Raw genomic sequence first — 14445 nt, 5'->3', positions numbered from 1 at the left:
AAATGCCATCTCAAAAAGACCACTTTTTTTCCTCATCTGTTAGTTTTAGCATGAGATGACCCATTTCAGTCACTTCTTCAGGCTCTGCTTCTTATTGTAGTTCTTTTGCTGTCCCCACTACATCTGCAGTGACTTCGTCCACTGAAGTCTTGAACCACCTCAAAGTTGTCAGTGAGGGCTGGAATCCACTTCTTCCTCACTTCTCTTAATGTTGGTATTTTGACCTCTCCCCATGAATTACAAATGTGTTTAATGGCATCTAGAATGGTGAATCGTGTCCAGAAAGTTTTCAATTTACTTTGCCCGGATCTATCAGAGGAATCACTGTCTGTGGCAGCTATAGCCTTACAAAACATATTTCTTAAATAATGAGACTTGAAGCTCAAAATGATTCCATAAGCCATGGGCTGTAGAGTGGGTATTATGTTAGCAGGCGTGAAAACAACATAAATCTCATTGTACATCTCCGTCAGAGCTCTTGGGTGACCAAGTGCATTGTCAGCAGTAATATTTCGAAAGGAATCTTTTTCTGAGCTGTAGGTCTCAACAATGGGCTCCAGATATTCAGTAAACCATTTTGTAACCAGATGTGCTGTCATCAAGGCTTTGTTCCCTTTTTAGAGCAAAAACAGAACAGATTTAGCATAATTGTTAAGGGCCCTAGGATTTGGGGAATAGTATATGAGCATTGGCTTCAACTTCAAGTCACTAGGAGGCGTTAGCCTCCTAACAAGAGAGTCAGCCTGGTTTTTGAAGCTTTGAAGCTGGGCATTGGCTTCTCCTCTATAGCTATGAAAGGCCTAGATGGCATCTCCTTCCAATAGAAGGCTGCTTCATCTACACTGAAAATCTGTTTAATGTATCCACCTTTGTTAATTGTCTTAGCTAGATCTTCTGTATAACTTGCAGCAGCTTCTGTATCAACCCTTGCTGCTTCACCTTGCACTTGATGTTATGGAGATGACTTTTTTCTTAAACTTCATAAACCAACCCCTTCCAGCTTTAGATTTTTCTTCATCTTCCTCACCTCTCTCAGCCTTCACAGAATTGAAGAGAGGTTAGGGCCTTGCTCTGGATTCGGCTTTGGCTCAAAGGAATGGTGAAGCTGGTTCCATCTTCTATCCAGACCACTACAGCCTTCTCATATCAGCAATAGGGCTATTTCGTTTTCTTATCATTAGTATGTTCGCTGGGCTAGCACTTTTAATTTCCTTCAAGAACTTTTCCTTTGCACTTACAACCTAGCTCTCTGGCACAAGAGGCCTGTCTCGGCTTTCAACATGCCTTCCTCACTAAGCTTAATCAGTTCTAGCTTTTGATTTAAAGTGAGAGATGTGGGTGGCTCTTCCTTTCACTTGAACACTTAGAAGCCATCGTAGGATTATTAATTAGCATAATTTCAGTATCGTTGTGTCACAGGGAATAGGGAAGCCCAAGGATAGGGAGAGAGAGTAGTCGGAACATACAAATTTATCGGTTAAGTTCATCATCTTCTATGGATGTGGGTCGTGGCACATCCATAGAATTCGTGGCACCCCAAATCTATTATAATAGTAACATCAAAGATCACTGGATCACGGATTGCCATAACAAACATAATAGTATGGAAAGGTGTGAAATATCGCAACAGTTACCAAAATGTGACACAGAGACATTAAGTGACCAAATGCTGTTGGAAAAACAGTGCCAATACATTTGCTCAGTGCAGGCTTGCCACAGACTTTGAATTTGTAAAAGAACAACAGTATCCGCAAAGCACAGAAGCACAGTAAAACGAGGTATGCCTAATTTAATCTCAATCTCTTTTTTTTCTTAAAATCTTAAAATCTCCAATAAAACCTTTAGCTCCAACTAAGTCTGTTGAAATTACCTTGTTTAAAATATGCTTTTATTGATCACACTTACATCTGTCTTTACTCCTGCCATTCCCTTCACCTGGAATTCTTTGTTCCTATCCAAGTCGTGTATAAACGCATATCCTACTGTATATGAAACCCATCAGACTACATGTCCCTTAATAACAGTTCTTTGTACAGTAGCCTACAGTACTAACTCTGTCGAACTTCAAAACCACTTGGCACATACTCCTGTTTTAATAATGTTACCTTTTCATAAATCCATGGTTTGTCTCCCTAATCGAGTTCCAGAACTCTTCTAGGGAAAGTTTGGTTTTATAGGTCATTGAGTTTTTCCACAGGCTCAGACTACTGTGCATATTTGGGTGTTCAGTAAATATTTTTATGGATGATTTATGAGTAACGATTGGTCAGTCTCTTGAGGATTCTTTGGAAATAATCTGGTTGCTTTTTTGTTTTTGTTTTCATTTCTATGGAGTAGATTTGTATGGTACTGTCTAAAGGCAGAGATACGAACTCCATTACTCTAGGGCCTCCCTGGAACTTCCATTTCCTATATATGTGTGGGGTTTTTTTTACACAGGTTAAGAGGAAGCATGTAAGGAATTGAGATGACTTTGTTGTGAGTTTTAGGACTTTTTATATTTAAACACTCCATACGTGATTTTTTTAAAAGGTCATTAGTTTAAAACAATTGATACAGCATTTGAATGCAGGACATCTAATTAATATATAATACTCGAGTGGTAATGTTTTGTTCAACATTCAAATCGTGTTTTTAATTAGGTTATACTTTTACTGTATTTGCATGAATCCATTTTACTTACAAAACAGCTCCTAAAACAGAACCGTGACCTGGTTTGCTGTCAGCTATTGCTACAGAGCTTTTCCATTATGTTAGCAGTGAGGATTTTTATAATTCCGTCATTTGCACCAAAAATAGTTCTTCTCAAATTAAAGATTCCAACAGATCTGTTAGAATTGTATTAACTAGTCGCTAGTTAATCACGTAATATTTTAGTAGTGTTGAGCATGTGAGCATGAGCTTCTGGTTGTTAACATCAAGCTGTTTTTATTTTTGTTTTATAGAATAATAACAACCTGGATGCCTGCTGTGCAGTTCTCTCTCAGGAGAGTACAAGGTATCTTTATGGTGAGGGAGACTTGAACTTCTCGGATGACTCTGGAGTTTCTGGCCTACGCAATCACATGACTTCTCTCAACTTGGACTTGCAGTCGCAGAATGTTTACCACCATGGGAGAGAAGGACATCGAGTGAACGGAAGCAGGACTCTGACGCACAGCATTAGTGATGGACAACTTCCAGGTGGTCCGGCCAATAACGAGCTATTTCAGCAGGAGCCACAGACAGCACCAGCTCAAGCTCCTCAAGGCTTTAACGTTTTTGGAATGTCTAGTGCATCGGGTGCTTCAAATTCAGCACCGCATCTTGGATTTCACTTAGGCAGCAAAGGAACATCTAGCCTTTCTCAGCAAACTCCCAGATTTAATCCCATTATGGTGACGTTAGCCCCAAACATCCAGACTGGTCGTAACACTCCTACATCTTTGCACATACATGGTGTACCTCCCCCTGTACTGAACAGTCCACAGGGAAATTCTATCTATATTAGGCCTTATATTACGACTCCTGGTGGTACAGCTCGACAGACACAACAGCATTCTGGCTGGGTATCTCAGTTTAATCCTATGAACCCTCAACAAGTCTATCAGCCTTCACAGCCTGGCCCCTGGACTCCTTATCCTGCGTCTAATCCTATGTCACATACCTCAGCCCAGCAGCCAAACCAGCAAGGCCACCAGACCTCTCACGTCTACATGCCCATCAGTTCACCTACTACTCCACAGCCACCGACCATTCATTCATCTGGGAGCTCCCAGTCTTCTGCCCATAGCCAATACAACATTCAGAACATTTCGACAGGACCTCGAAAAAACCAGATCGAAATCAAACTTGAACCCCCACAAAGAAACAGCTCTTCAAAATTGCGTTCCTCTGGACCTCGAACCTCCAGCAGTTCCTCTTCGGTCAACAGCCAGACCTTAAATAGAAATCAGCCCACTGTTTACATAGCTGCCAGTCCCCCAAATACTGACGAGATGATGTCCCGTAGTCAACCTAAGGTCTACATTTCGGCCAATGCCGCCCCAGGAGATGAACAGATCATGAGGAATCAGCCCACCCTCTTCATATCCACAAACTCCGGAGCATCTGCCGCCTCCAGGAACATGTCTGGGCAAGTGAGCATGGGTCCTGCCTTTATTCACCACCACCCTCCCAAAAGCCGAGCAATAGGCAATAACTCGGCAACTTCTCCTCGAGTGGTGGTCACTCAACCCAATACAAAGTATACTTTCAAAATTACAGTTTCTCCTAATAAACCCCCTGCAGTTTCACCAGGGGTGGTGTCCCCTACCTTTGAACTTACAAACCTTCTAAACCATCCTGATCATTATGTAGAAACAGAGAATATTCAGCACCTCACGGACCCTACTTTAGCACATGTGGATAGAATAAGTGAAGCACGGAAGTTGAGTATGGGATCTGATGATGCTGCCTACACTCAAGGTAATAATACGGAAGGTGGGGTCACTTTCCATGGTGGGCTTATTGGTGTATATTGGATTTCACTGTAGACATGGCTGTCAGCATTATTACTGCATCTTTTAAGTGTTGCCCCAACTCATACTGTTTTTAAAACCTTTGAGAGTATTCATATGAGCTTTGAATTTCAGTTTTATCATTGTGTAAGTTACAGTTTAACTGATAGGGTTATCACAACTTCAGAACAATCCACTCTTCTTTGTTTACTTTTTTTTTTTTTTTAATGCTTATTTTCTTACTTGAGAGAGAGAGAGTGCATACGGGGGAAGGGCAGAGAGAGAATTCCGAGCAAGCTCCACGCTGTCAGTGTAGAGCCCGACGCGGGACTCGAACTGACAAACCACCAGATCATGACCTGAACCTAAATCAAGAGTTGGATCCTTAACTGATTGAGCCACCCAGGCGCTCCTGGTCTGTTTACTTTCTTAATGTTTGCTTTTCAGGTAATTCTCTTCTCCATGGTAATGCTTACCTGCCCTTTAAAATTTCTGCAAACACACATCTTAGTAAGAGATGAGTGAATTCATACAGTAAATCTGCCTTCTTCAACCAGGCGAATTCTCTACTTACTCTTAAGGCATTTTCATTTTTCTAATATGACGTTGTTCGTCTTATTTTATGTCAAAAGCTAACTTCTTCAAGTCCTAGAATAATTTCACTCAGAGATTTGATTTCTATTCTAGATATTTGTCTCTTTCGGTCACCCTTAATCATCCATGAATCATCCATCCTTTCTTTTTATTTGGAATTGTGAATAAAAACATTAGTTTTCAATCTGTCTCTCTTGATTATCCTTTTCTGAAATAGACTAGTTGATATTGACATAATACTAAATGATATCTGTATTAGTTCAAGTAGAGATAATTTCTGTCATACATATTTTATTTGGTGCCTTAAGTTACGTAATCTTCAGTAGGAAACTGTTAAATTCATTCAGATAAGAAAGTGGAGGGTAAGTGTCTTCTTGACTATTGATGTAAATTTGTAGATTGGCTGCGAGTCCTTTAGAGTAACAACATGTCGTACCCATCTTTGTGTCCCCAGTGAATTGTTCCAAGTACTGTAGGCAGGAAAGTACTATATATATCATCACTCCCACGCAGCCACCTACTACCCCTAGTACCACTTGTCCTTTTAAAAATTCCTAAAAATAGGGGCACCTGGGTGGCTCAGTTGGTTAAGCTTGCGACTCTTGATTTCAGCTCAGGTCATGATCTCATGTTTTGTGAATTCAAACCACTAATCAGACTCTGCACTGTCAGTGCAGAGCCTGTTTGGGATACTCTCCCTCTGTCTCTCTCTCTCTCTCTCTCTCTCTCAATAAATAAACTTAAAAAATTTTCTAAAAATAATGATTTCACTGCTGAGTTTCTCAGAAGATCTGATTGTTTTGGCTTATTTTATGTTTCAAGCAATTAGATTCTTGCGATTTTCAACTCAAGCTGGACTGTGGTATTTTCAGATTCCATAAACACCTGTGCAGCTTTCAAATTAAGATGCCCAGGTCTTAACCCAAACTTGCTCAGTTAGAATCTCTGAATGGTGAAGCCTAGTGTACATGTGTGTTTTAAAAGGTCTGTGGGTGATTCCAATTGCACTAAAAATTGTGCTAAAACTTCTGTTTGTTTTCCATATATCTGTGACTAAATTGGACCCAGTTTATTTATTTATTTATTTATTTATTTTTATTGTTTACTTTTTGAGAGACAGAGAGAGACAGAGGAGGGGCAGAAAGAGAGAGGGAGACACAGAATCCAAAGCAGGCTCCAGGCTCTGAGCTGCCAGCACAGAGCCCGATGCAGGACTTGAACTCAGGAACCATGAGATCATGACCTGAACCAAAGTCAGATGCTTAACTGACTGAGCCACCCAGGTGCCCCAAACTGGAACCATTTTTGTTTGGTTTCAGTGGTATATGAATTTTAATATACCACTATTTATTCCACTGATATTTAATTCTTACTCTTCTCCCAAAGTCCTCCCTTCTCCTTCTCTCCTTCCATCAAAATAGCAGATTTCCTGTATTCATATAGTTTGCTATTTCTTAAATGGAGAATAAATTGTTGTATGAAGATGATTTGGTAAAGGGAATTTTCAATTGAAATAGACATGATGATCACATTTAACTGGATTGTGAATATAAAGTGTTGCTTAAACTTGCTATCTCCCAGTTTTTCTCATTGTCTTTGGAATCTACTCTAGTCAGGATTTTTTCCACTATAGTCAGCTCTTGTTAAGGTCATGAGTGACAGCATTGTTACAAAACCTATCTGTCTCCTTTCAGCCCTCATCTTCCTTGATGTGTGTACAGCCGCATTTACCAGTGAAACACCCTCTTCACAGTGAAACATTTTATTCATTTGACTTCTAGGATACTATAAAATTTCCACCTTCCTTTTTATTCTTTGCTCGTCCTCCTTCCCTCATCTCTCATCTCTTCATCCTTCCACTTCTCAAAGAAGTGGGATCAATGCCTCAAAGCTTAATCCTTGGGCCCCTTCTCTTTTCTGTCTGTACCATTCCTTAGGTGATTCATTCAGCCTTATGACTCTATAAATACTATGTGCTGATGATTGCCTAATTCATAACCTAGACTTAATCCCGAATTTCAAGCCAGTTTATTTAACTACTTATTTAACATCTCCATTTGAATGTTTACTGGCCGTCTCAAGTTTTCCGTGTCTGAAATACCTTCTGATATTCCCTGCAGCTTACTCTCCCTGTAATCACTTTTCCCATCTCAGTTCATGGCAATTTAATTTTTTTTTTTTTAATTAGGCCAGAAACTTCAGAAACACCCTTGACACCTTCTTTTTTTCATATTTCACATCTAATCTGAAAATCTATCAACTCTAACCTTCAAGGCGTATCAAGAATTCTCTCTTCTTACCACCCCATTATTATCACTCTGGTCTGAGCCACCATCATCTCAAGTGGATTATTGCAGTAGCCGACCTGCTTTCACTCTTGCTTCCTTATGGTCTTCTTTCAGCTCAGCAGCCAGACAGATGCTGTTAAAAAACGTAAGTCAGATTATATCACTCTTCTGCATATGATGGCTATTTCATTCAGAGTAAAAGCTATGAAGCCTTATGTGATCCACTGCCCATCGCTCATCTCTTTTCCTTCTGCTTACCACTTCCAGCCCTACTGGCCTTCTTGCCAATGGCCTTCCTTAAACAATGGAAGGGATGCCTTAGGATCTTTGTACTTGCTGTTCTCTGTCTGAAATTCTCTTCTCCCAGAATCCAGTTAATTCCCTTTGGATCTTTACTCAGATGTCACCTTTTCAGTGAAATTATCCCTGGTCTCCCTGTCTAAATCTCCATGCCAGCATTTCCCATCTTTCCATCCTTGCTTATTTTTGCTCAGAGAGGGGAAAATGAATAATCTAACAGTAAGGTACATAATAACTAATAAATACCTACTGAAAGCTTACTATGTGCTAGGCACTTTTCTGAATGCCCATTTATTTCCCACAACCAACTATAAAGCAGACACTAGTATTATTCCTGTTTTCAGATTAACATACTTAGAAACAGACAGGGTAAATACCTTGCCAAAGGACAAATGACAAGATTCTAACCTAGGAAATTGACAGTGGAGCCCACACTCTTAAACCACAGCACTGTAACCTCTTTCCACATTTTAAAAATAAACCCTCTGGAGAGATGCTTCAAGTTTGTCTTGTAGCTTCACATAACCCCTGGTTCACCAGTGGGGGCGACATGTGCCCCAATTTAAGAAGCGTGAAGCTAAAAGATCACTCAATAAAAATAAGTAAAACAAAAACAGGCAGCTATAGGGAAAGAAATCACAATATACAGATATAATTAGAAAAACGACTTGAAAAAATAAAGCAGTCCCCTGGAGAAAGAAGTATAGGGAGCACTAGACTTCTAAAGGCACCTAAACATTAAAGAAAAAAAAAAAAATGCTGATGAGTGAAGGCCCTGGTTTGAGAGCCCAGAGCCTACCCAAATAACAAATAGCAGGGTTCCACGGAATTCGCCGCTCAAATTACTTCTCTACCTTAACAGCCTTCAGACAGCTGAAACAACAGCACTCGCTTGCTTTGCACATATGTACATACACGTGGAATTTCATAACATTCGTGTGGCTGCGTATCCTTGTATTACCTGGTGCGTGCACACCGGACTGGTGGGAGTACCGTTCTGCAGCCCTTTCATCTTGTTTCTTTCTGTTTAGTGTGGAACTGCTGTTGACCTAGATTTATGCATCATCCAGTGACAAAATTCTTGATCTCGTGTTTCTTTGACTTGGTTCTATTCAAATCAAAAGATTATTCGGGACGCCTGGGTGGCTCAGTCGGTTAAGCGGCCGACTTCGGCTCAGGTCATGATCTCGCGGTCCGTGAGTTCGAGCCCCGCATCGGGCTCTGTGCTGACAGCTCAGAGCCTGGAGCCTGTTTCAGATTCTGTGTCTCCCTCTCTCTCTCTGACCCTCCCCCGTTCATGCTCTGTCTCTCTCTGTCTCAAAAATAAACGTTAAAAAAAAAAAAGATTATTCTTTCCTGAAAATGTATCTTTTGTGAGGTTAACTTATACGTGTTTGATGCTCTACAGTTTATACAGCACTCACTATGGTACTTAATGCGGTGACCCGAATAATAGTGATCTTTAAGAAAAGACCTGAATTCTGATTTATGTGGCATGGGTAATAAAGAGAAAAGAAGTGTCTCTGCCTCCTGCAGTGAAATTGATCTCTCTAAAGCTCCTGGAACAGACTATTTCAGAATAGAAAGAGAAGTTGAGCCAAGTACCAGAGTTGTAGGAAAATATTTTTCTCAAGTTGAGGACGGAACATACATAAATAAATTTGGTACACTAAATGCATTCTTTTTCATTTGTATTTCATCTAACATTTAAAATCTAAAAATACTACAATAAAACATGTCAAAAATGAGAATTTATGTTTATAAAAGATACATTGATTGATAAGCCCTCTGCTATCGAATGAGAAGAAAAAGGGATAAATTAATGAAACTTTCCCAGGTCCTGCTCATTTCATCACCCAAGTCTACCAACACCACTGCTAAAGGAATTAAATTACACTTGAGTCCTTATCAAAGTACTACAGGAACCAGAGACACAAATGAATGCCCAATAGAAAAGACAAATTCAGGCTAGAGAGAAATGCCCTTTTGAAGTCTGTGGATATAAAGAAGACTCCTATTCTATCTGCTAAGAACAAATGTTAAAGTAAAAATTGCTTGCCAGTAGTAAGGATACTGTGTGGCCACAAGCTACGTTTTCCCCCTTGAGTCATACTGCCTGACTGTACCTAACTTCTGAAAAGTGCCAGTAAATATTTTATCATTCGCTGTATTCTGGGACTTTCTGGTGCCCTCTCGCATTCATAGATGTACGCTTTTAGTAATACTGGCAACTTCTTTAGGTGTGAAGAACAAACATTTTTTTGATTCAAGCTAATTTACATTGTGGGGGATGGGAGGAAAGGCCTGCTTTCTATGTTTTGTTATAGCAGGCAGAGGCTCTTACCAGATTACCACTGGTGCCAAAAATGATGTCTTCTTCTCTTTTATTTCTGAAGAGCCTTGCATCAGGCTCTGTGCTCACAGCTCAGAGCCTGGAGCCTGCTTCAGATCCCCTCTCTCTGCCCCTCCCCCACTCACTCTCTGTCTGTCTGTCTCTCTCTCTCTCAAAAATAAGTAAACATTTTTTTAAATTTACATATATAAGGTTATAAACATTTTTAATGATTCCCTACTACTTTTTTCCCAATTATATTTATGGTCCTATCATACTGTTAAGCAGTAGCCTTGACTTTGAACCTGAAATACAAAAACAAATAAGGAAAATTACGAGATGAAATTTAGCTCCTTGGACTTTGTATGTCTCATTCCTTGTCCTTTTTTTTTAACCAGTGCTTCCCTCCAAATCACACTTTCTTTTAACAATATTCAATAAATATGCTAATCATGACAAAAATTGAGAGGGCTAAATATTCTTTTCAAGAGGAGATAAAATTTAAATTAGTTTTTAATCTGCCCTACTTCTCATAGGTTCTTCCCAGTCTCAAGACTTACTACCTTTCTTAATTTGAAATCTCAGGATTGGAAGAGACTTCAAAAGTCATTTAGAATTGTACAACTGTGTACAATTGTACAGAGGTCATCCAGCCCACTTGCCCAGTTAACACTTAGTCCTCACGATCCCTAGTCATTGTAAACCCATTGTGTACGTACTTCAATCCCTGAGGAGAGAGAAGCTGCCTCCCGAGGTAGCAAATCCCACTTTGCACAGTTCTGCCTTTTGGCAAGTTATTTCTTGTATTAAACTGGTCTCTTTAAAAAGTATTATGCAGTAACATATGCACATGATAAAAGAAATTTCAACCCCCCCCCCCAAAAAAGGAAGATAGGATTACAATCTGTCTCCTTTCAACACCTGCCTGTGTCTCCCCCCCGGCCCTCCCACCACTTGACTATCAGAGGTAACCTCCACTAACAGTCTTGATCCCCCTTCTCTCTGTAATCATACACGTACACACACACACTTTTTGTAACGGGAACGCACTATACACATATGGCATACATAAATACACACATGTGGGATTTTATAATACATACATAACCTACCGTATGTAGGACATAAACATTGGAGAGGTACGCTTCACAGTTTTTGCTTAAGATCATTGCATTTCAGCCTGTACAAATCTCTTTCATTCTTTTAATATACTTTTTAAACATTTTTATTCATTTTAGTAGCTTTATTGAGATAGAGTTTACACCCATGAAATTCACTTACTTACGGTGTACAAACCAATGATTTTGGGCAGAGTCATATGTACAACCATAGCCATAACCAATACTAAACATTTTTGTCACCTCAGAAACTCCACACCCTTTAGCTATCAGCTGCCTGCCCCATCACCCCTACCCTCAGCCTTAAGCAACCGCTAATCTACTTTCTGGCTCTAAATTTATGTATTCTGGACTCTTACAATAAATGGAATTACCTAATATGGAGTCTTTCATGACTGGCTCTTTTCACCTAGCATACTGTTGTAGAATCCATCCATGTTGCAGCATATGTTACTACTTCCATTCTTTTTTTTCAGCTGAACAACGTGCTTTTGTATAGATGGAGACCACATTTTTGCTTGTTCATTCATCAGTTGATGGACATTTAGGTTGTTTCCATCTTTTAACTATTATGAATGATGCCGCTGTAAACATTCATGTACACCTTTTTGATGGACATTTGGTTTTATTTGTCTTGAATATATACTGGGAGTAGAATTCCTGATTCCTATACTAATTCTGTGGCTAACGATTGGGGAACTGCCAGGCTGTTTTCCAAAGTGGCTGTACCATTTTGCATTCCCACCAACTGTATGTGAGTATTTTGATTTTTCCACATCATCAATAGTTGCCATCATTTGACTTTGAATCTTGCTATCCTAGTAGCTATGAAGTTGTATTTCTTTGTGGTTTTGATTTGCATTTCTCTGACGGCTAATGATGTTGAGGATTACGACATGTGTTTATTGGCCATTTGTGTATTTTCTTTGGAGAAATGCCTATTTATAGCCTTTGCCTTTTTTAAATTGGGTTGCCTTTTTATTATTGAGTTGTATGAATTCTTTGTGTATTCTGAATATAAGTCTCTGATGATTTGCAGTTATGTTTTCCCATTGTGTGAGTTTTTATTTCAAGTAAGCTCTATGCCCAATGTGGGGCTTGAACTCATGATTCCCACAGTCAAGAGTTGCATGCTCTACCAACTGAGCCAGCCAGGCCCCCTATCTTTTCATTTTCTTGACAGTGTTGTTTGAAGCACAAAAGTTTTTAATTTAGCTGCAATCTAATTTATCTGTTTCTCCGTTCATTGCTCCTGCTTTTAGTGTCATATCTAAGAATCAGTTGCCAAATCAAAGGTCATGAGAATTTACTCCTATGTTTTCTTTTAAGAGTTTTGTAGTTTTAGTGCTTGTATTTTGGTCTTTGATGTATTTTGACTTAATTTCTGTATAATAGTATGAGGCAAGGGTCCAATTTCATTCTTTCACCTGGGGCTTATCCAGATGCCCCAGCACCATTTGTTGGAAAGGCTTTTCTTTCCTCGCTGAATGGTCTTGGCACCCTCATAGAAAATCAGTTGACCATAAACACATGGTTTATTTCTGGACTCTCAGTTCTTTTTCATTGATCTATATGTCTGTCTTTAGGCCAGTACTACACTGTCTTGATCATTGTTACTTTGTAGTAAGTTTTGAAATTGAGACCTGTAAATTCTACTTGGTTCTTTTTCAAGATTATTTTGGCTATTTGCAGTCTCTTGCTGTTCTATATAAATTTTAGAATAAACTTGTCGATTTCTACAAAGAAGTCAGCTGGGATTCTAATAGAAATTGCACTGGAGTATTTTCCTACATATACTTGATGTTTTGTTTTGCTTTGTTTTGTTTAAATGCAATCAGAACAAAAGGGTTTGTAGTGAAAAGTTCATCTCGCCAGAGGCAACTGATAGCTATTCACAAATATTTCATTTTGCATTCTTCTAGAAACTGAAATGTAGCAAATCAAGGTATATAGGTATATAGATATATTTTTATACAAATGAAATATAGTATCTCGTGTTTTGTGTTTGTCATTTTTTTTCGTTATCACTTTGAGAGCATTCCATGACAGCAGGTGGAGATAGATCTCTTTGTTAAAAAATGGCTGCACAGTAGTTTGTACCATAATCCATAACCAGTCCTTTCTTGATAGACAGACATTAAGGTCTTATTTTTACAAACCACTGCAGTAAAAATCCTCTGCATACATATTTATGCCCATGTCCAAGTATGTTGGCAGAAGAGATTACCAGGAGTGGAACTGATGTGTCAAAGGATATGTGTATTTTTAATTTTGATAGATGTATCATTTAGGGTTGGTTATACGTCAGTAACAAACCGTGTCTTTAACAACCAAAGTTTATTTCTAGCTCACTTGCCACAGTAGATTAGCTGGTGGGCTCTGTTCTATATCATCCTCACTTAAGGACCCAGGTGGAGGGAAGCGCCATTCCACGTTTCCATGATTGTTCAGATAAAACAAAGGAAAATCAGCAAATCAGCACTGATTCCTTAAGCTTCTGCCCTGACACATGTTACTCTTTAGCTAAAGGAAGTTTCACAGCCACCCGTAACCACATCTAATTCCTGGAGAATGGGGAGGCATAATTCTACTGTATATACCTGGAAGGCAGAGAGCCAGAAATATTTGGTGAAGGACACCGATGACTGTCACAGAAAATATTGCCAGTTTTGAGAATCTGTCTAGCTACCAGTTTATAATCTCATATTTGTGAACGGGGAACACTTTTGACAACATTTGTAAGAATGTTCTTTTTCTCCTTCCCTCCCTCGTGATGAGTATCATCACGATATAGGTGATTGAAAAAAAAAATACATCTTTGTCAGTTTGGTAGGTAAAAATTTATTGCTCGGGTTTTTTAAAATTTGCATCTTTGAATATGAGTGAGGTTGAGCACCTTTTCGTGTGTTAATTTTTTAAGCTGTTTGTATTTTGTGAACTTGTCTGTTTTTATAAGATACCTACTGTTTTTTTCTAATACGTTGTTTTAACTTGGTCAATAAATTTTTTTATTTTATAAAGTTTCTTACTTTTATATGTTCAAACCTAACAATCTTTTTTTTTTTTTCTTTCTGGCTTCTGGGTTTTAGGTCTTATTTAGAAAGCCTTTCACCATTCCAAGATTTTGAAAAAAGACCAGAAATCTTGCACATATCTTCTCTTTATAGTGATATTCTTTGGAACCCTATTGAACTGGACTCATTTCTCTTTCCTGTGGCAACCCTTCAAAACTTTTCTAAGCTATAAACATGCCCCAGTTCCTTTAATGGTTCATCCAGTTGTATTTCTTTGAGGCTCTTTTGGTATCTCTAGGCCCTGGTTTTCTTTTTCTCTAT

The 14445-nt window shown here is 38.9% G+C and overlaps 1 protein-coding gene across 3 annotated transcripts in view; it reads left to right on the top strand.

Moving 5' to 3' along the window:
- TAB2 (TGF-beta activated kinase 1 (MAP3K7) binding protein 2) overlaps positions 1-14445 on the top strand; it is a 90863-nt gene that overhangs the window by 50953 nt on the left and 25465 nt on the right. For all 3 annotated transcript variants that reach the window (XM_053904396.1, XM_019425020.2, XM_019425018.2), the window contains one exon: positions 2946-4446. In XM_053904396.1, the coding sequence (XP_053760371.1) occupies positions 3066-4446 (1381 nt within the window). In that variant the 5' untranslated portion in view covers positions 2946-3065. The remainder of the gene's footprint in view (positions 1-2945; positions 4447-14445) is intronic.

Source organism: Panthera pardus, unplaced genomic scaffold (genome assembly GCF_024362965.1).
Source record: "Panthera pardus isolate Hobbes unplaced genomic scaffold, ASM2436296v1 HiC_scaffold_17, whole genome shotgun sequence".
Classification (NCBI taxonomy): Eukaryota; Metazoa; Chordata; class Mammalia; order Carnivora; family Felidae; genus Panthera; species Panthera pardus.
Note: the sequence above shows the minus strand (reverse complement) of the source record. Positions and strands in the feature narration are given on the sequence as shown.